The sequence below is a fragment of the Haplochromis burtoni genome, unplaced genomic scaffold, assembly GCF_018398535.1.
Source record: "Haplochromis burtoni strain Fernald_Lab_line unplaced genomic scaffold, NCSU_Asbu1 Contig_228, whole genome shotgun sequence".
Classification (NCBI taxonomy): domain Eukaryota; kingdom Metazoa; phylum Chordata; class Actinopteri; order Cichliformes; family Cichlidae; genus Haplochromis; species Haplochromis burtoni.
Window position 1 is genome coordinate 110,965 of NW_024582589.1, and position 19,365 is coordinate 130,329.

A 19,365-nucleotide genomic window follows, 5' to 3' on the forward strand; every position below is an offset into this window, starting at 1 on the left:
CCGCTACCAGGTGTGTTGGCCCAGGGTGAGATCTAACACCTGCAGGACACCGGCTCTCGAGGCCTGGAGTTCCTGCCATAACCCCACCTCTGCTAAACTCTACACTTGGCACAGTGCAGTACTAGTACTGTGCCCCTGGCAACCGTCAAACCCAGACTTGTCTATTGATGTTTAGTAGTGAGGAAATTTCACAGCTGGATTTGTTACACAGGTGATATCCTGTCATGGTACCACACTGGACTTCAGTGAGCTCCTATGAGCGACCCATTCTTTCACAAATGTACAGACCCTTTCCAAAAAATTAGAATACCATGGAAAAGTTTATTTATTTCCATAATTCCATTCAAAACATTAAACTTTCATAGATTATAGATTCAGGGCCCACAAACGATTTCAAGTACTTGTTTATTTGTACATAATTTGGGCTTCCAGCTCATGAAATCCATGAAAACATGATTTCGAAAAATTAGAAACTATAAAGACATAAGCCCAAATTTTACAGGGCATGAATGTTTTAAACTGAGTTTTACACATAACTCATCTACTAACTCAGACCTTCCCAAAGTGTGGGGCCTGCCAGAGCCATTGCAGGGGGGGCGCGGCATGAAAAGGGGGGGGGAAAAACAAAATGCTTGGACACTGCTAGCAAGGGCTCCCACACAAACGCAAAGCAGGAGATGAAGCATCGCTGAATATGTTTCCAAACCAATTTCCTTCCAAGCCAAAGACTAGAAAATATGGTGAAGCAAATCTTCCCTTTGGCTTCACCTGCACAAGTGCTGAGGTAGGTCTCCCCTGCAGGTTTTCCCTGTCGGGAGCAGCGCTGGGCTGTTCAAATCACAGACAAACAGGATCCCACAGCTGTTTATGTTTTTAAACCCATTTTGCACAGACAGACATTTTTTGAAAAATGTATTGACAGCAATGTTGAATATTATTACACAGGAAAAAAACAACTACATGTAAAACAATCACACCGTGACGCCTCTGCCTTTGTAAATAGAGGGACAGTAACTGCGTGTTTATGTAAGCGTGTAAAACCTGCAGATAGAGACAAAATACTCTTAATCTGACTATCTGCCATTCTGCAATTCATCTCATGTAAGCAATAACATGACAAACTCTGTATTCCTCGTCCACACGTAAACGCAAAAAAGGAGTTTTAAAAAATCTGTTTTCGGTGATTCGAAACGCCGTTTACGTGTGGACGAAACAGCTGCGTTTTCAAAATCACCGGTGTACGTGCGGACGCAGCGTAAAAGAGTTGATAGTTTATTTTCTTACTACTTGCAGATTACTTGTATTTGCTTAATTGTTTACTAAATGTTTGAGGTGTGAAATAAACCGCAATGGCGCAAAATATGGGCGTGTGTGGTTGGAGGATGTTTGCGAGAGGGGGGGCGAATATTTTTCTTGTCAAACAAAGGGGGGCCCAGCAAAAAAAGTTTGGAACCACTGTACTAACTCAAAGCACCTGCACAGGTTTTCCCAGGTGTCATTAATTTGCTTCACTTTGATCCAATTGTCTCAGTTAGGTTCAATATGGGGAAGACTGCACACTTGACAACTGGCCAGAAGAGCATCAATGGTACCCGCCATAGAATGGGTAAGCCACAAAAGTTTATAGCTAAGGAGGCTGGCTGTTTAGAGTGCTGTGTCCAAGCATATCAATGGAAAGTCTAGTGGAAGGGCAAAATGTGGCAGGAGAAGATGCACCAGCAGAAGAGATGACGGTGGCTTTCAGCGGATTATCAGACAGAAGATTCAAGAATCTGGTAGAGACCCAGAAAGAGTGGAATGAGGCAGGAATCAAAACTTCAAAACCACTTCTGAGCCTGAGCGACTCAACTGGGCCAAGGAGAAGATGGACTGGACTGTTGGCCAGTGGTCAAAGGTCCTCTTTTCTGATGAAAGTAAAGTGTGCCTTTCATTCAGGAATCAAGGTCCAAGTGTTTGGAGGAAGATGGGTGAGGAACAGAACCCAAGTTGTTTGAGGTTCAGTGTCAAATAACCACAGTCAGTCATGATTTGGAGTGCAATGTCCGGTGCAGGTGTTGGTAAACTCTGCCTTCTTAAATCCAAGGTTACCGCAAAAGTCTACCAGAGTGTTTTAGATGACTTTATGATTCCTTCTGCTGAGGATCTGTATGGAGATGCAGATTTCATCTTCCAGCAGGACCTGGCCCCTGCCCATACCGCCAGAAGCACCAAAACCTGGTTTGATTGCCATGCCATCACAGTGCTTGACTGGCCAGCCAACTCACCAGACCTAAACCCCTTTGAGAATCTATGGGGTATGAAGAGGAAAAGACCCAGACCTCAAAACAAAGAGCTGACAGCAAGTACCAAGGAAATCTGGGCCTCCATAACTACCAGGCAATGCCACAGGCTGATTGCATCAATGCCACATCGAGGCAGTGGTTAAGGCGAAGGGATTCCCAACCAAGTATTGAAGATTGACATATCATTTTGAAAATACCACATTTTGATTAATTTGATGTGATCCTAATTTTTTTTTTCCTGCAAAAAATGAGAAGTGAATGGTGATGTCTTCACAGTATTCAATTTTTTTGAAATCATGTTTTCATGGATTTCATGAGCTGGAAGCCCAAATTATGTACAAATAAACAACTAAGTACTTGAAATCGTCTATGAGAGTTTAACGTTGTGAATGGAATTATGGAAATTCCATTCAGAATATAATTTTCCATGATGTTCTAATTTTTTGGAAAGGGTCTGTATGTAGAAGCAGCCTGCTTGCCTTGGTGTGTGATTTTATGCAGCTATGACAGTGATTGGAACACCTGGTTTGGACGGGCGAGTCAATATAGTGTACTCTCGAGTACCTGAAGCTAGAACTGAGCAGGATGGATCCTCTTTAAGGGAACCATTATTGTCTGGGGTAAAAAGAGTAAAACAAAATTGCATTTATATTTTACATTAATGTAAAATCTATCTTAAGTACATTTCTGCGTACAGTTACTTTACTTCCTTTTTCTGGTTAAATTTCAGTCTAACACCACTTTCTCTCACAACATTTCAGGGACTGTCAGACTACACCAAGTGGCTCACCCACTACTCCACCAAGCAGCAAGGCAACCCTGCTAAACCTATTACATGCCGGTCATACGCCAGGTAAGAAAGCATGGACACGCAACTGCCACACTTTGGTATAAAATACTTCCCAAATCTCTGACGACTCCCAGGGTGGGACTAATGGGGAATCCCTCAGATGGCTTCAATGGAAAAACAATCGCCATGACCATCGCTAACTTCTGGGCTGAGGTTACTCTGCTGGAGACCCAGACTTTGGTAATACAAATGACCACATATTCTTATAAACTAAAACATCTCCACTCTGTTCTAAAGTATTGTGACCTTTGTAGGTTTTAGTCCCTCATCCACTCAACGACCCCACAGAGTTTGGCAGCCTGCAAGATCTGTTCTGTATCAGCAGGAAGGAAGGGTGTGTATGCAGCCAGCTGACTGAGCCCAAAGGCAGGATGGAGGCGTCATAGTGAGGAAGTCTTTGTCTTTATTACTGATTGCAGGTACCTGGGGGGTCTTCGACTGCTACAGGCGACATGTAAGAAGTTTTACCAGTTCTGCTCCAAACAAGGGTGAGGGTACCTGCTGCTATCAGTCTGTGTAGATCACAGGTGTCAAACTCCAGGCCTCGAGGGTCAGCGTTATGTAGGTTTTAGATGTGTCCTCAAACCAACACAGCTGATTTAAATGGCTAAATTAGCTCCTCAACATGTCATGAAGTTCTCCAGGGCCTGGTAACGAGGTAATGTGATTCAGGTGTGTTGACCCAGGGTGAGATCTAAACCTGCAGGACACCGGCCCTCGAGGCCTGGAGTTGGACACCCCTGGTGTAGATGATCTCTAATGTACTCTGTGCCTGTCTGCTGATTCATAAGAGCTAAAACACTTCATAACAAAGCCTTGTCTCTTATTGAAAGCAGGTGAAGAATTACCTGCTTTGACATAAGAGCTTGTAGAGAAAATGTAATGAAAAAAATGAAAAAGTAATTAATAACAAGCTGCTAATGTCAAATCTCACATGCTTACACAGTGGAGACTAGTGGACAGTTGTAACACTTACAAGGTACATCTGAAGGCAATACTCAGATCTGATGCTCAAGGGGACCTTACTTTCCTTCAAAACAATGTTAGGATGTATTTATATCTCTGTGTGACTGAAAAGCCAGTGTTGCTTGTGTAACTTCTAGAAAGGTTAATGACGAGAACTCGCAGCTGTTGAGCTGAACCGCAGTTAGCACCAAGGTGTCAACAACGAAACCTGGGATGTGACGTGGACGAGATTTACAACAAAAGTCTCCACAGCCTATGTCAGCATGGGGACAGGAAGGTTGACTTGGACAAAGCAACCAATGTCAGTCAAAGCTGTGTCACGGCGTGCTAGCCAACCACCCTCTGAATGTAGACAGATTAGTTATACTTCTTTGCTATGTGGATTTATTGGATTTTCATCATTTGTTAAGTGCCGTTGATCATGTTAGCCATGTAGTATTGTCTCTGATATGACTGAGCTTGTGTAACAGGCTGTAGATTGCATGGTTAGCCTGTTAGCTGTAACTGAGCAAATGTGTCAAATCATTCGTCTAAATATTTGAATGTTTTCAGTCTGTGCAGACTGTCTGTCCTTACAAACGTTTGTGAACGAGTTCACTGAATGTGCGTGTGCTGCTATAACACGGGCCGTCAGTTTGTGACGGCATTTTGCTACATCAGACAGTCGGCACTTGTGTTGGCAGACATGCTGGTATTAGCTAACGGTCCATTCATGAACTGATTGAGTTTGATCATAAAATTCAAGCTACTCCTGGAGTCCAAGAATCCATCCATCCATCCGCTTCCGCTGATCCTTTTCAGGGTCGCAGGGGACGCTGGAGCCCATCCCAGCTGTCATAGGGCGAGAGGCAGGGTACACCCTGGACAGGTCGCCAGTCTGTCGCAGGGCCAACACACAGGGACAGACAACCATTCGCACTCTCATTCACACCTAGTGACAATTTGGATTATCCAATTAACCTATCCCCACAAGCTGCATGTCTTTGGACGGTGGGAGGAAGCCGGAGTACCCGGAGGGAACCCACGCAAACACGGGGAGAACATGCAAACTCTACACAGAAAGACCCCGGCCTGATGGTGGAATTGAACTCAGGACCTTCTTGCTGTGAGGCAACAGTGCTAACCACCGTGCCACCGTGCTGCCTGAGTCCAAGAATAAACATGGAAATACAAAGTCCAGTTTTATTAAAGTACAAATACTCACTTACTTTCAGTAATACAGACACAACTGTAAACGACTGCATGAGTTCACTGTTGAATTGTCTGAGAGTGCTATGGTTGTAGACAGGGCCGCGCAGAGACATTAGAAGGGGTGGGTACTCAAGCCCTGCCCCCCACATGTGCCTGGTTGTAGATATGTGGAAAGGTTCAAATGCCACCAGAACCCTGTTAGCTGTTTACAGGTTTGGATCACACAGGCTGGTTTTCAAAGCTCATCCAATGCTCTGCATTCTTTGCAGGATTGCTTTGACAAAGCAGAACTTCACCCTGAAGTACGACACCAACATTCCCCGACAAGTGGTAAGGATCCCTTCAGATACTTCAGAGTGTAACACGTAAACGGTTGTGGCCTGTTTGCATCTAATTCAGTCTAATGATGATGTCGTATATTTGTGTTTGTGTGAAGGGCCTTGCTGGAAGCAGGTGAGTATTTTTGCTTTGTTTTGAAACGGCGTACCATAACTCAGAGGTCATTTTGTGCACTTTGTAATATTCTACTTGTTTATGATTCTCACAGTGCCATCGTCTCAGCTACTCTGAAGTGTCTCATGAAGTTCTACAACATCACAGATAATGTGAGGACATGTGACCAGTCTACCTACACACATATCTGAAATACAGGGTGGCCATTTAAATGGATACAGTGTAATAACATGGGAATGGTTGGTGATATTAAAGTCCTGTTTGTGGCACATTAGTATATGTTAAGGGGCAAACTCCTCAAGATGGGCGGTGACCATGGTGGCCATTTAGAAGTCGGCCATCTTGGATGCAACTTTTGTTTTTTTCAATAGGAAGAGGGTCATGTGACACATCACACTTATTGGTAATGTCACAAGAAAAACAACGGTGTGCTTGGTTTCAACGTAACTTTATTCTTTCATGAGTTACTTACAAGTTTCTGACCACATATAAAATGTGTTCAATGTGCTGCCCATTGTGTTGGATTGTCAATGCAACCCTCTTCTCCCACTCTTCACACACGGATAGCAACACCGCAGGAGAAATGCCAGCACAGGCACACATGGAATTCAATGGAAAGGTGGCGTGTGGACAAAGAAAGGCATATTTGAGTTCCTGAGTGTAGATCTGGGTCTTCTTCTCTAAAACCGAACTGCACTGAATGTCGTCCTGAGTCACGTTTGTTTTGGTTTTTATTAATGTTGCAGGATCTTCCCAAACCAATCAGAGCCAACTTCATCCTCGATGTGGAGACGGATGAGCTGTCCATTACTGCTGGGCTGCAGGACCGAGTGGTACAGGTCAGTCTGATGACCCACGGTGTGTGGACCTGCCTGTCAGTGTTAACTGTGAAGTGACAGATGTTACTGTTGTGTCTTGCAGGTGTATGAAGGCTTAGTGTACATGGATTTTAGCAAGGAGCTCATGGAAGAGCACGGCTTCGGTACTGACCTCCCTGTCAGCGCGCCATAAACGTTATATCCTGTAAAATAAAAGTTGTTGTTACATCGTGTGTGTGTGTGTGTGTGTGTGTGTGTGTGTGTGTGTGTCCTCATGTGCGTGGTTTCGGGAGACCTTTATAATCTCAGACTTACTGCGTGATGTTAGTGCAGGACGTTTGCAGTTCTCAGTTTTTCTTATCGTTTGGATTTATTGTCATTTGATGCTGAAATTGTCTTCATGTGTTTTCCATTATCAGGAGCCTACATTCCTATGGACATGAGTGAACTTCCACCGTTCTGGCTGGCCTACCTGAGCGACCCCAGTGACTCTGGCCGTATCCATAGCAACATCCGACAGCGCTGGCTCAGTGGTATGTCTCCAAATCAGACGTTGTTCTTTTGAAGGCAGGAGGTGTCGAATGGTGCCGACGCTACAGCTGCTCAGCAGATGAATCCTACCGATGGTGATGATCTCGCGGTTTCCTGCTATACTGGTGCTCTGTAGTCACCTGCAGTGTTTCATCAGTATCAATACTGTTTCACTCAGGAGTGAGTCCAGTTCACGTGACCAAAACTAGTGACATTTCCACCACACTCCTATTTTGGAGTAATCCCACTATTCAAAACCATTGCTATAATCAGTGTCATGTGCTGTTCACTGGCAGGAACCATCCTGATACAAAGTCCGTGTTTTCTACAAATAACCCTTTGAAACGAACCAAAACCCTCCAAGCTCAGGTCCAGGTCATCTCTATAGGGCAGAAACTCAGCTTCAGACTGCTCTAAACACTGTTTCAGACTTGAGAGGTGATATCTCTAATATGTTCGTCTCAGACAATAGAAGCCGAACATATCTGCTGCTTAATGTTTGTGCCAATCAAAGTTGGATTAAAGGGACCAATCAGAGAGATTCCACTTTCCACTGTACAGAAATTGGCTGTAGTTGAATTGCAGGCACAGCAGGGGATTCTCACAGGGTCATCCCCAACGATCTGTTTTATCAGACAGCATCAGTAACGTGCCGAAAATGAAATGAAGCCTCAGCTGTATCCTTAAAAACCGTGCTCTCTATGTTTAGGCCTGCATTTCCAAACTGTCGCTCGATGTTCGAAGCAGAAGTCTCTCAGCACGTGTAAGCTGCTCCTACAAATGCTCTGCTGCTGCTCACCTCACAGACAGGATCTTTTAAAAGACGTTGAATTGTGTCCATGGTCTGAACAATAACATGTTAAAAATGACCAGAATAAAACATTTGAGACCTCATCAGTCAGACAGATCCACCCAGGAAGTCTCTCTGTCCCAGTATAAGGTAAATGGGATTGTTTTAAACTGAAAGTGTGTTTGCCAGAAAACACAAATGCACACCGGTCCATGCATTAGACTGCTTCTGTGTTTTGTGTCGTCCTGCAGGGGAGCTGCTGGTCATTGAAGCCATGAGGAGATTTGCTGAGCTGACTGATCAGGCCAGGTTAGTTTACAGCCTGTTACTCTGTAGCTCCTGTTTCATGCATCCCTGTTCAAATTCAAATAATTTAACTGACTCATTAAAGTCGCAGGTTACTAAATGTATCCTATGCAGTCTGATTTCACCGGGGTCTGTCGCTTAGCAACACGTCAAAGACGCACTGTGTGGTCATCAGTGTTGGGGTCATTGCACATGCTACACTGAATACATTTCTCTAAAGTAATGTAGCATCCCTGGCTGAATGATGGTCTCTTATACTGATGCTTCACAGAGGTTTTATTGGAAATGTTTTTATTGAAACATTCAGTGAAGACACCGTAAGAGCTAGGAGCAAAACAAAACCAGCAATATTAATACCATAAGATCAAAGGAAACAAATTTCTCCTGCTCACATATAGCATATACATCAAATTTACATCACTCAATTCATTATATCACCTCACTAACTTACAACTACACATAAAGGTCAAGGTCAAGGTTAACAACATAAACTCTATTAAACGACATTTTGATTGCATGTAACTTATTCCGTTAAAGGAAACATTAACAAACCTTGTGCCACTGTCAGCCAGGTACTAATTGGCAAAGTAAACGTACATATTTTTCACTTTAAGGCACACTATTTTACCATATCCTAAAAGAAACGTTACTAACAGCCCTTTAACGGTTTTGTGCCAGTTTCCTGTTTCAAAATAAAAGCATGGATTTCAAAATAAAACCGAAGTGCCTTTCAAACAAACGTAAAAATATTTACCAAATTTAAAGGTCATTTACAAGTAATGCAGTATTTTACTTAATTACTCCCAGGAGAAAGTAACTTGTTACATTATTTTTGCGTTTCTCTGTAAAATCCATCCATCCATCCATTCGCTTCCGCTTCTCCTTTTCAGGGTCGCGGGGGACGCTGGAGCCTATCCCAGCTGTCATAGGGCGAGAGGCAGGGTCCACCCTGGACAGGTCGCCAGTCTGTCGCAGGGCCAACACACAGGGACAGACAACCATTCACTCGCACATTCACACCTAGTGGCAATTTGGATTATCCAATTAACCTATCCCCACAAGTTGCATGTCTTTGGACTGTAAAATGTCTCAGAATTTTCTGTCAGCAGGACACAGACAGACAGACACACAGACAGACAGACACACAGACAGACAGACACACAGACAGACAGACACAATCTTTCTCTTGCCTTTGTGTTCGTAGCCAAATACTCACAGCATGAAGCAAAGATGAAAACCAGAACATGCAGGGGTCAGAGCGGTTACCATGGTGATCCGACCACTCCTCAGTGTGTTACCTGTGGAAGTTCATGGTCTGGCGCTGCCACGTGTTGAGGCTTTATTTCCTCCACCGCTGCCAGCACAAATGTACCCGTGCCAGCTTGTGGCATTCACAGCGTTTTAATATAAAGTTTGGTGTCACGTGACTTCCTCCCTCAGGACGGCTTTCCGGGACAAGGACTGGAGCCGCCTGGTTCAACTGATGGACCAGAACTTTGAGCTGCGCCGGTAAACGACACGTTTTGATTTGAGGCATGCATTCTGCACTCGCTGTATTCAGAGCTAACGTTAGCCCTCTATCCCACAGGTCTATTTACACCGATGACTGTCTCGGCCCCGGGAATCTCAAGATGGTTGAGCTGGCGAGGCAGGTGGGTGGTGTTTAAAGACCGCGCTGCATCAGGCTGTTTCTGTGTCCGTGCGTTCCTAAAGTCTGCGCTGGTTCTTGCAGTTTGGATCGGCAGTGAAGTTACCCGGCAGTGGGGGGGCGGTGGTGGGTCTGTGCCTGGACCAGGCGAGGCTGGTAAGAGTGCGCTGTGTGGAGGTCTCTGTAGGAACCTCTTAAATCTTACATGTGACAAATGCCTCGCTGGTAAATAACAAAAACTCAAACTAACATCGGTAAACAGTTGAACCAGGCAGGGATAGCTCAGTGGTGGCCCCATGATCGGAAGGTCGGGGTTCGATTCCCCTGAACAAGGTACCCCTGAGCAAAGGTACCGTCCCTACACACTGCTCCCCGGCACCCAATGGCTGCCCACTGCTTGAGTGAACGGGAATTTCCCCACGGATCAATAAAATATACATTATTATTATTACATTATTAACCTCAATATAACCAAAACGAATCTCAGTTTAACCCAGAAATGTAAAACTAAATGTGATGGTAGTGCCCACTGATAATAACTCTGGCCTGGAGCTTTGTATTGATCTCGGTATTTCATCGTCTTGATTATTTAACTCGCTGCACAGAAAATTGGTGGCTTTGGCTCCAGTGGAGCGCTAACTAACAAACACAAATCCAGAGCTACATGTTGTTCTTGTTGCACATGTGGAGCTCTGTGACTGCTGAGGCGACTCCACCAAAACTATGGAGGGATTTTTTTTTTTTTTTACCTGAGCAAAAAATACTGACTCTAAGGTGAAGTGCACCTTTAAAATAGATTTACTCAAAGGTTGGAGGCAAATAGGAAACCTCAGTTTATCGATAGATCAGAGAATGAGCTGCAGTTAGAGCCACGAGTCTCTGATGTGTCTCAGTAGATCATGTGTATCGTCTTAGTGGACTCAGTGTCGGGTGGATGTGAGGTTTGATTTGCTGAACCCTTCCCCACTCTTTTCTTCTGTTTCCAACTAAATCATGTAGAAAGACTGTTTTACATGATTTTTCCAAATATTTAGAAACTATCCATCTACAGCAGGGCTCTCACACTAAATGAGCTGAGCTCAAAGCAAACAAACAAGAAAACAAACACAGAGATTTCTGTACTGTTAGTTTGTTTACATTTCAAATATTGTATTGCACTGTAACTGAAGCCTTTCATTGAACAAACAAACCACTGGTGCTCTCTGTGCACACGTGGCAGCGCTGCTGCTGTCGTTGTGTTTAACAAAATAAACTGCAGACATGAGTGTGAGTCTGTCACTGAGTAACACAGCCGCAGCATGTTTGTGCTCTCTGATCATATCGGCTTCTGCCAGTGACCTTGACCTCAAGGTCGGAAGTCAGTGTTTCTGAAAAACACCATAAGATTTATCAGTTCATCTACTGGAAGGCTGAGACACTGGCAGCAAACCAGTATTTTCCCTAAGACGACAACCCAGAGATCCCAGATGTGGGAGGAGCTCCTCCAGGGTCAGGCGTGCAGACAAGCACACGGAGGTCACACAAACTGCTGCGCGTCATTCGGAGTTGCTGCATTTCAGTAAAACAAACTCGTCTCCAGCATCGTTTTTTCACTGTGATTTTCAGAGTTTCTTTATTCAGTCTGCAGACGGGTGATTTTCATTTCCATCCTTTCATTCCACATGGTGACCAGTGACCAGTCTAGAATACAATAAAATAATCCTTTAAGTGTCCCACAAGGGGAAATTTGGACGTAACAGCAGCAAGAAAGACCTATACAAACAGACAGCAACAGGACTAATTATAAAATGACAACAAATAATACTGTCTGGTTTCTGTGATAGCTTATTCGATCAGTTGTCAATGAACAGCAGGGTTTGGGGGGATTGTTACCCTGCATGGCAGTGTGTGTACACCCAACTAGTTATGGGTTTTTGGAAAATCCCAAATGTAACACGTCATTTGTACAGTGACTGTATGTTTCTCACCCGGCCCCCAGCCTCCTCCTCTGGTGGGAGACTGAGGAGCATCTTAGGTCACTCGTGTCGCTGGGGCCTGTTGAAGTTGTGTATGTGGAGCCCTCTCTCCCTCTGATGCAGTCTGTGTTTGGCCCGCTAGGTGGAGATGAGGCGAGCTTTCCAGGAGGCAGGCTGTGTGTTCTGTGTCATCTCACCATATAACCCATCTGCCAGCGCTGTCGGTGGCCAACACTAACCTCACACGTCTCCACACGTCGGCTCAGTTGGGGCCAATTCACGGCCGTGGCACAGTGCACGTGTCTGAAAGAGCTCCGGTGTCGTTTCAAAGACTAAAATCACTACAGTGGAGAACAAAGCTTAGATGGCATTTATGCATTTTAATAATTTTGTGTTTCATAGAATTCAAAATGTGCCAGAAGTGCAATAAAAATAATTTCCCATGCCCTAACATATCCATGTTTGTTCCTCACAGTCTGTGACCAGAGCTCCAGCAGGTCCGACTGTAATACTGCCAAGTGTTCATGATAATGAGGGGAAATAAAGTGATACTGATGAAAGAACCAACAGTTAGTGTCTGGTATTAAAATGTGTCCGAGTTGTTTTCAGTGCAAAACAATCATTTTATAGGAAACTGTCTGGAGCCTGTCGGTGCCGCCCAGCACAGACGGCCCCGCTGCTGTTCTGCTTTAATGGGCAGCAGTGGACACATGACGCACTGCTGTCCTACATACGATCACGTAATTGTGTATAATCCAAATGTATTTTTACACACAATAAAGGCAGCTTTCACAGCGGCTCGTGTCTGTTTCACGCTATAGTAAAGCCGCCAGTGTCGGTGCGTGAGCTGCGCTGTGCTGCTTCCTCCAGTGGGCGGAGTAGCGGGCTCTGCCTGGCCGCGCAGCGCTGCGCTCTCTGCCGTGCAGTTGCCGTGATCTCTTCACTCATGCGGACCCAGCTGAAGCTCGTGGACTAGCCGGAGGTGAAGTGCTGGACTGAGTCAGACTGCAGTGGGCTGAGGCCGGTTGAACATGGCTGCTAAAGAAGACCTCTACAGCAAAATCCTCCCTCGGAGGCTCCGGCAGAACCGAGCGGGCTCGATGAAATGCAGCTCCAGCCTGGACGTGCTGCTGTCCATGGGCTTCCCCAAACCAAGGGCGTAAGTAGCCCGTGTATGTGCGTGCGCGCGGGTACGTTTGTGTGTCCGCTGGAGGATTACACGAGAGTCACAGCGGGCGGTCCACAGAGCCGTGAGCACCGTGACGGTGAGCGGGTGGACGGACGGGTCAAACGGCATCAGCGCGCTCCCCGCACAGCCTCACTCACAGCGGCTAGCTGCTCTCCCGTTTCCCGTGCGTGTATGACATTTTACATAAATATAAATATAATGTCCACTGAGCGTGGGTGAGTGAATCATAATGAACAGAGGTTAGCATGAAGGATGACTGGGTGGTGTTTAAATCTTGGCTCTCAGCTGTGCTGGGATGTAGTGACACAAAGTAACGACATTAGACGTTGAATTATTTCTGAGGTTTTCTATGGTCACGTCATGTTTCATATGTCAACTGTTCACAAAACTGGAGTCAGGAGTCGTGTGTGTGTGTGTGTGTCACAGTAATCTGTTTAGGCAGCCACACTGTGTGGACCTTCCGCCCTTTGGGGATGTAAAGGAAGTCCCCATGAGGTAAATAATCCACACTGGAGATGATTTTGGCTGAAGGTTAGGTTAACAACATGGGTAGGTTGAGCTGGATGTGCAGGAAATGGATGCGAGTGTGTTCAGCGTCCTCTGAAGTGATGAAGCTGTGTGTGTGTGTGTGTGTGTGTGTGTGTGTGTGTGTGTGTGTGTGTGTGTGGGAGCGCGTGCGGAGGGGGTCTCATGGATCACCCTGTGTCCTGGGCCCTTACTGAATGGAGGGACTGTCTTTGACTTGGCCAGATCGACGGGTTCACATCTGTCCAGTCGGCTGCAGGCACTCACTGTAAACACAACCCTACTGTATGCTGTACATCACCACCAGGAAAGCAGCCCTCCGCACTCAGACCCTGAGAGAGGCTGCGAGGATTTACTGTCACCTCACATATTTACAAACATAAAAGCAGCAGGTTTTAGTTCCAGAGCTCTAAAAAAGCAGATCGTGATTAAAGGAAACACAATAAGACACCACATGTTTGAGCTGAGCAAACACACAAATATTTGAGTGGATTTCCGCTGATAGAATATAAATAAGAATTAAATAAACCGACCAAGAAACTCGAGTGATTTGTCAAACTGTGAGGTCCTAAAGCTTTACTGACTGAACAGCCTCTGTGTCAGTGGTGTGGGCACACAGTCAGTATATACGTATATGTCACACATACAGCAGACCTGGGCTTAAACGATGCCGCCTGTCAGTAGCTCTGATGTGCCTGATAAACTGAAGGTGGATGTAGTCACTGTTTGATTTGTGACGTTCCGGTTTTGAAGCATCGATCTGAGTGTTTTTACCATCGCCGTCTCAGCTTTTTTGAAACCAGATATGAAGAGTGCGAGGTGGATCTGCCCGTGAAACCAAAGTGCGCTGCACGCTCATACTGTAGCGGCCTGTCAGGTTATTGTCCCGTTTCACACTAACAGACACTTTTGAACTACGTGAAGATCGTGATGCATCAATGAAACTTGAAACTGCTAACTAGTCTAGTCAAGTGTTTGTACAAGCAAAGCTTTACGCTGCTGGAGGAGTCGGCCCTGCCAGCCTTGAGGAAAAATGTGGGTTTAAGTAGTTAATGGTTCGTTCTTCAGACATGGAAGCCTTGTCCATGTTTTCCATTTGCCCTAAAAGCGGCAACGACACGTCAGAGGAAAAGGTGGAAGTTCACTGCGGGCGCAGGCCGCCGCATTAGGGCACTGTGTTTGGTTTGTGACGTGAGGAGACAGAAGCATGTAGCGCTCGCAGGCTTTGTTCCATTTCTAGTGAATTTGTACGTCTGCCGGCTTACACGGCGGGTGTCCTACAGCTGGGCAGTTACTGTACAGCTGGTTTCTGACAACGTTTTAGAAACAGCTGCCTGATGCAGCCCAAAATAATGATTGTGTGGTCAGAAAACCAAGACAGTTATCAAAATCAGACTAAAAGTGGTTGGAGCTGAGCTGGAGGGCTCAGAGGAGAGCCAGTGCTGTAGTCTGGGCATAAGGAAACGATGGCGACCATCAGAGCATTGTACTGATTACAACACAATTATGGATGCACTCGTTTTCAAATTCTAGGTTAATATTGATGCTGATATTAGAAGACGCCGGTGCTAATGGCGTGCCAGTGGTTTCATCACCGTTTATCTGATGTGTTGTTGTTAGTGCTTACTTCCCTCTGAGGAAACAAAGAATGCTGAATGGGCCGTGGTCTGAAAAACCACCGTACTCCTACATATAACACCGTATCAAGGGCAGCAACTGATTTCTATTGTAATCTGTTCATTGTTTTATCTTTAAAATGTTAGAAAACAGAAAGAATATTCTCCATGACGTTTCTTGTCATTGTTTCGTTCCACATCTACAAACATTTGCAGTTTAGTGTCGGGGAGGTTAGAGGTTTGTGATGTCTGGAAAAGCAGAAACTGTGTAACAGTGACTGAAACTGAATTAATCTTCATACTTTAAACCAACAAAGGCAGAAAATGTTTGCTTTCCTGTTTGTTTCCTTGTCAGTTAAATAACGTAGCTCGTACTTTTTCAGGACTTACACGTACAGGATGAAGCAGTAATTGTCAGCTGACTGGTTCTTTCCCGTGTCACATGATCATCACTTTGAATACTCCATGAATCATGGCCGTGTGTTTTCATTAACACACCTTACTTCCTGTTTAACATTTTCCAAATGGTGACGTCTGACAGCTGAGCTGCTCCAAACAGCAGAAATCATCTTAATCTACATTACGAAGCAAATCTCACAGTGCTCCAGCTCTGAGAGGGTTTCGTCCAGGCACATGTCACACATCATGTGTGTGTCAGAGGAAGTGTGCTGTGGTTTGATGAATGGACACAGAAAACAATCCAATCCAACTTTATTTATATAGCACTTTTAAAAACAACAAAGTTGACCAAAGTGCTTTCCAATAATAAAACAGAGATAGCAGTTAAAACCATACTTTAAGCATACAATGAAATCAATAAACAAAACAAATATATAATTGAAAAAGAAGATAAAAATAAATCAACATGAGTAGAATAAACAATAAGATATACAATGAATAAGATTAACAAAGTAAAAAGATTAAGAATGATCAACAGCTGACTAAAAACTGACTACAAACTGACTCTGATAACACTCCTAGAAGGCCTTTGAAAAAAAGTGTGTTTTTAAAAGTGATTTAAACATTTCAAGTGATGGGGCCAGCCTGATATGGAGGGGCAGTTTGTTCCATAGTTTGGGGGCCACAACAGCGAAAGCTCGGTCCCCTCGGTGTTTCAGTCTCGACATGGGGACAGCAAGGAGTGACTGGTCAGATGATCTGAGAGACCTTTGTGGAGTGTATTGGTGTAAAAGGTCTGACAGGTAAGACGGAGCCAGGCCATTTAAGACTTTAAAAGCAAGCAATAAAATTTTAAAATGAATTCTAAAATGGACAGGCAACCAGTGTAAGGAGGCAAGAACAGGGGTAATGTGCTCATGTTTGCGTGTCCCTGTCAACAGGCGAGCAGCAGCATTCTGGACCATTTGCAAGCGCGATAGTGAAGCCTGATCAATACCAATATAAAGTCCATTACAATAATCAAGGCGAGTGGTCACAAATGCGTGCAAAACTCTCTCCAAGTCACAAAAAGAAATAAAAGGTTTTACTTTAGAGAGCTGCCTCAACTGAAAAAAGCTTTTTCTCACCACTGTATTTACTTGTTTGTCCATTTTAAGAGCTGTGTCAAATTTTACTCCAAGGTTGGTGACAATTGATTTGACACACGATGTAAGAGGACCCAAGTCAGATGGAGGGACACCAGGTCCATTCGGCCCAAATATAATGACTTCAGTCTTCTTTTCATTAAAGTTTAAAAAATTCAGAGCCAGCCATGCTCTGATATCCTTAAGACATTCTAAAATAGGCCTGAGGGGGTTAAGGTCATTGTGTTTCAGCGGTAGATAAATTTGACAATCATCTGCATAAAAATGAAATGAGACTTTATGTTTTTTAATAATATGGCCAAGGGGAAGTAAATAAAGACTAAAAAGAAGGGGCCCAAGGATGGATCCTGGGCCCAATGACAGGCCCTGCAGGCAAGCCAGCGCTGGTGTAGAACCCACTATCACAGCCCAGTGATATCAGCCTGTGACTCCTTCGCCTTTATATGGTCGCCTGCTGATCCCTCATCTCGGTTTTGTTGAGATTCAATCCATCTGCTGTGGCTGCGCAGTAGGGCTGCCACGATTAGTCGACTATCAAAATCATCACGACTGATTTAATAGTCGACGCGTCGTTTGAAGCTTTTAAATCCTACTACTTATTCCTGCGTCTTTTGGGATCTTACAGAGTGTAATAACGGACTGGAACAGAAGATGGCAGCACTGCATGTACAAGGATGCCAGCTGCTGTTAAACCCCGAAGAAGAAGAAATAGCGTCCCATAATTCATAGCGTGGCCCAGCTCAGTTTCCAGCAATGGCGGCAGATAGTTAGTTTTAATATTACTCTTATTATTCTTTCTGGGTCACAAAATAAACGTTTAACATATTTTCAGGCGAGAATGTAGCTGTGTAAACCTCAAATATCTGCTCAGTTTATCAGGACACCACATATTTTCAAAAGCGCTCCGACGTTTTCGCTAGCCGGGGGCAAGGCTCGCTAGATCCCGTGAGAACAGCGGACTCCCGGTGTTGTGCCAAAAAGTGATTTCCAATGTGTCTGTGTATTTTTTATGAGTAAAATCTTTACATGTGTTGGTAAATAGACTTCGGTGAACAGGGTTTACAAAGGGGTTATAAATTGAATTAAAAGATCAGTTTTTCAAGTATCTTTATAACTCTGTGTTACTATACTTACATTATAACAAATTCGGTCCTTTATCCCCACTTAAAATATGTTTACAGAACTATTGTAATTAGTTTGGCATTTCTGCTGTTCTTTTGGCCAATTTACTCTTACAAAAGACTTTTAATGTTAATGAGAATTGCATAAATAAAAGTAATATAAAAGTCACTGCCAAAAACTGATTGCGACTTCTACCTTGTTACACAAATGTTGTTTGTGGCCCAAGATGACTTTATGTTATCCATGAGGGATCCATTTGACATATGTTTCACATATTATAGCCCAACAAGTTATTTATAGCAGTTTAAATACGACCAATCAGTTTTTGGCAAATACCGGAAATTAGTTTTTGGCAGGCAATCACTATTTGGCACAACACCGGCAAATCGTTTTCAAACCCACTGCCGTCTTTCGCTACTCAGGTTAAACATATATAAGTCACGTAGATAACTTAAAAATGTTATTGTTTGACTTTTTTCAGTTTTATTTGTTCCTGAGTAAATCGGTTTGGCTGAGATTAAAGTTTTAGTTTTTACACAGCTGAATAAACGTCAAACAGACAGCTGATCATCAGAAGTGTGAGACGGTCGAGAGTTTACTCCAGTGTCCTGTTATATTTTAGATAGCAAGGAGTTTATTAAACTTCACTGAAACAATCTGCAAATGTCATTAAAATGTAATGAACTATCATCTTGTCTTTATTCTTAGTTAGCACAAACCTTAAACACTTAAAGCTGTAAGCTAATGATAGTTATATAAGAGCAGATGCTGCTGGTGCAAGAAGCTGTACGTTTTACGTTCAATGGATCTGATTAGTCGACTATCAAAATAATCGTTTGTGGCAGCCCTCCTGCGCAGTAGAGAGGAGGTTACAGTTTGTATTGTAGTACTGGACATCGATCTCAGTGTCCTCCTAAACATTTGCTTTAACAGCTGACAGAAATCAGCACGAAAGTCATCACGACTACTTTGTGTGAATGTGAAGTTATTTTGATTTAATAAGTCTGTCATTATTATAAAATGTAATCACAATATCCCGACACAGTCAACTCATTATTCCAACATAATTTCATCACTTCATTCAAAAGGTACTTTGATATTTCCATGCCAGCTAAATTAAAAAATGCAGTTATCGCATTTGTTTTTTTATTAGTTCACTTTCTCGTGATATTTAAAAGCACAGCACTATCATTAATGTCAGCGAGGTCCCTCGCTGCTGCCTTGTGTCTAATTTTAAGGAGGCTGTGACAGTAAATGTAAATCTGTCATCGATCATAAATGACAGAAACGTAAAGAAAAACAACTCGTCATAACCTATAACATCATGTTAAACATATTCCTGTACTAATAATAACAAAAAGAAATCTATCCTGCCATTAGCATCAACTGACACTTCATCGTCGTCTCCCGTACGTCGACTCCAAGTGAAATCACCGAATCGATCGCGTACGGTTTTCTCATCTGCAGAGAGAAACGGGCTTCCAGGAAGTCACGAGGTGCCTCTCTTCAACTCTTTAAATGACAGCCTCGTGCGTGTTAGCTACCTCTTAGTGCAATGTTCAGTTATACATGAAACAAG

The 19,365-nt window shown here is 43.9% G+C and overlaps 2 protein-coding genes across 8 annotated transcripts in view; both read left to right on the forward strand.

The window, feature by feature from the left end:
• Positions 1–12,357, forward strand: part of gkup (glucuronokinase with putative uridyl pyrophosphorylase) — a 21,292-nt gene extending 8,935 nt beyond the window's left edge. For 2 of the 6 annotated variants that reach the window (XM_005937392.3, XM_042226798.1), the window contains 15 exons: positions 3,044–3,135; positions 3,207–3,312; positions 3,387–3,466; positions 3,552–3,620; positions 5,559–5,619; positions 5,726–5,742; positions 5,837–5,894; positions 6,489–6,581; positions 6,664–6,724; positions 6,980–7,093; positions 8,133–8,190; positions 9,628–9,696; positions 9,776–9,839; positions 9,920–9,991; positions 11,933–12,357. In XM_005937392.3, coding sequence (XP_005937454.1) covers positions 3,044–3,135; positions 3,207–3,312; positions 3,387–3,466; positions 3,552–3,620; positions 5,559–5,619; positions 5,726–5,742; positions 5,837–5,894; positions 6,489–6,581; positions 6,664–6,724; positions 6,980–7,093; positions 8,133–8,190; positions 9,628–9,696; positions 9,776–9,839; positions 9,920–9,991; positions 11,933–12,028 — 1,110 coding nt within the window. In that variant the 3' untranslated portion in view covers positions 12,029–12,357. Of the gene's footprint in view, positions 1–3,043; positions 3,136–3,206; positions 3,313–3,386; positions 3,467–3,551; positions 3,621–5,558; positions 5,620–5,725; positions 5,743–5,836; positions 5,895–6,488; positions 6,582–6,663; positions 6,725–6,979; positions 7,094–7,800; positions 8,191–9,391; positions 9,699–9,775; positions 9,840–9,919; positions 9,992–11,932 lie in introns of those variants that run through there. The other 4 variants (XR_006055133.1, XR_006055136.1, XR_006055135.1 and 1 more) reach the window with 4 other exon arrangements.
• Positions 12,358–12,458: 101 nt separating this feature from the next.
• Positions 12,459–19,365, forward strand: part of ubash3bb (ubiquitin associated and SH3 domain containing Bb) — a 68,380-nt gene continuing 61,473 nt past the window's right edge. For both annotated transcript variants that reach the window (XM_005937390.3, XM_005937391.3), the window contains exon 1: positions 12,459–12,949. In XM_005937390.3, coding sequence (XP_005937452.1) covers positions 12,822–12,949 — 128 coding nt within the window. In that variant the 5' untranslated portion in view covers positions 12,459–12,821. The remainder of the gene's footprint in view (positions 12,950–19,365) is intronic.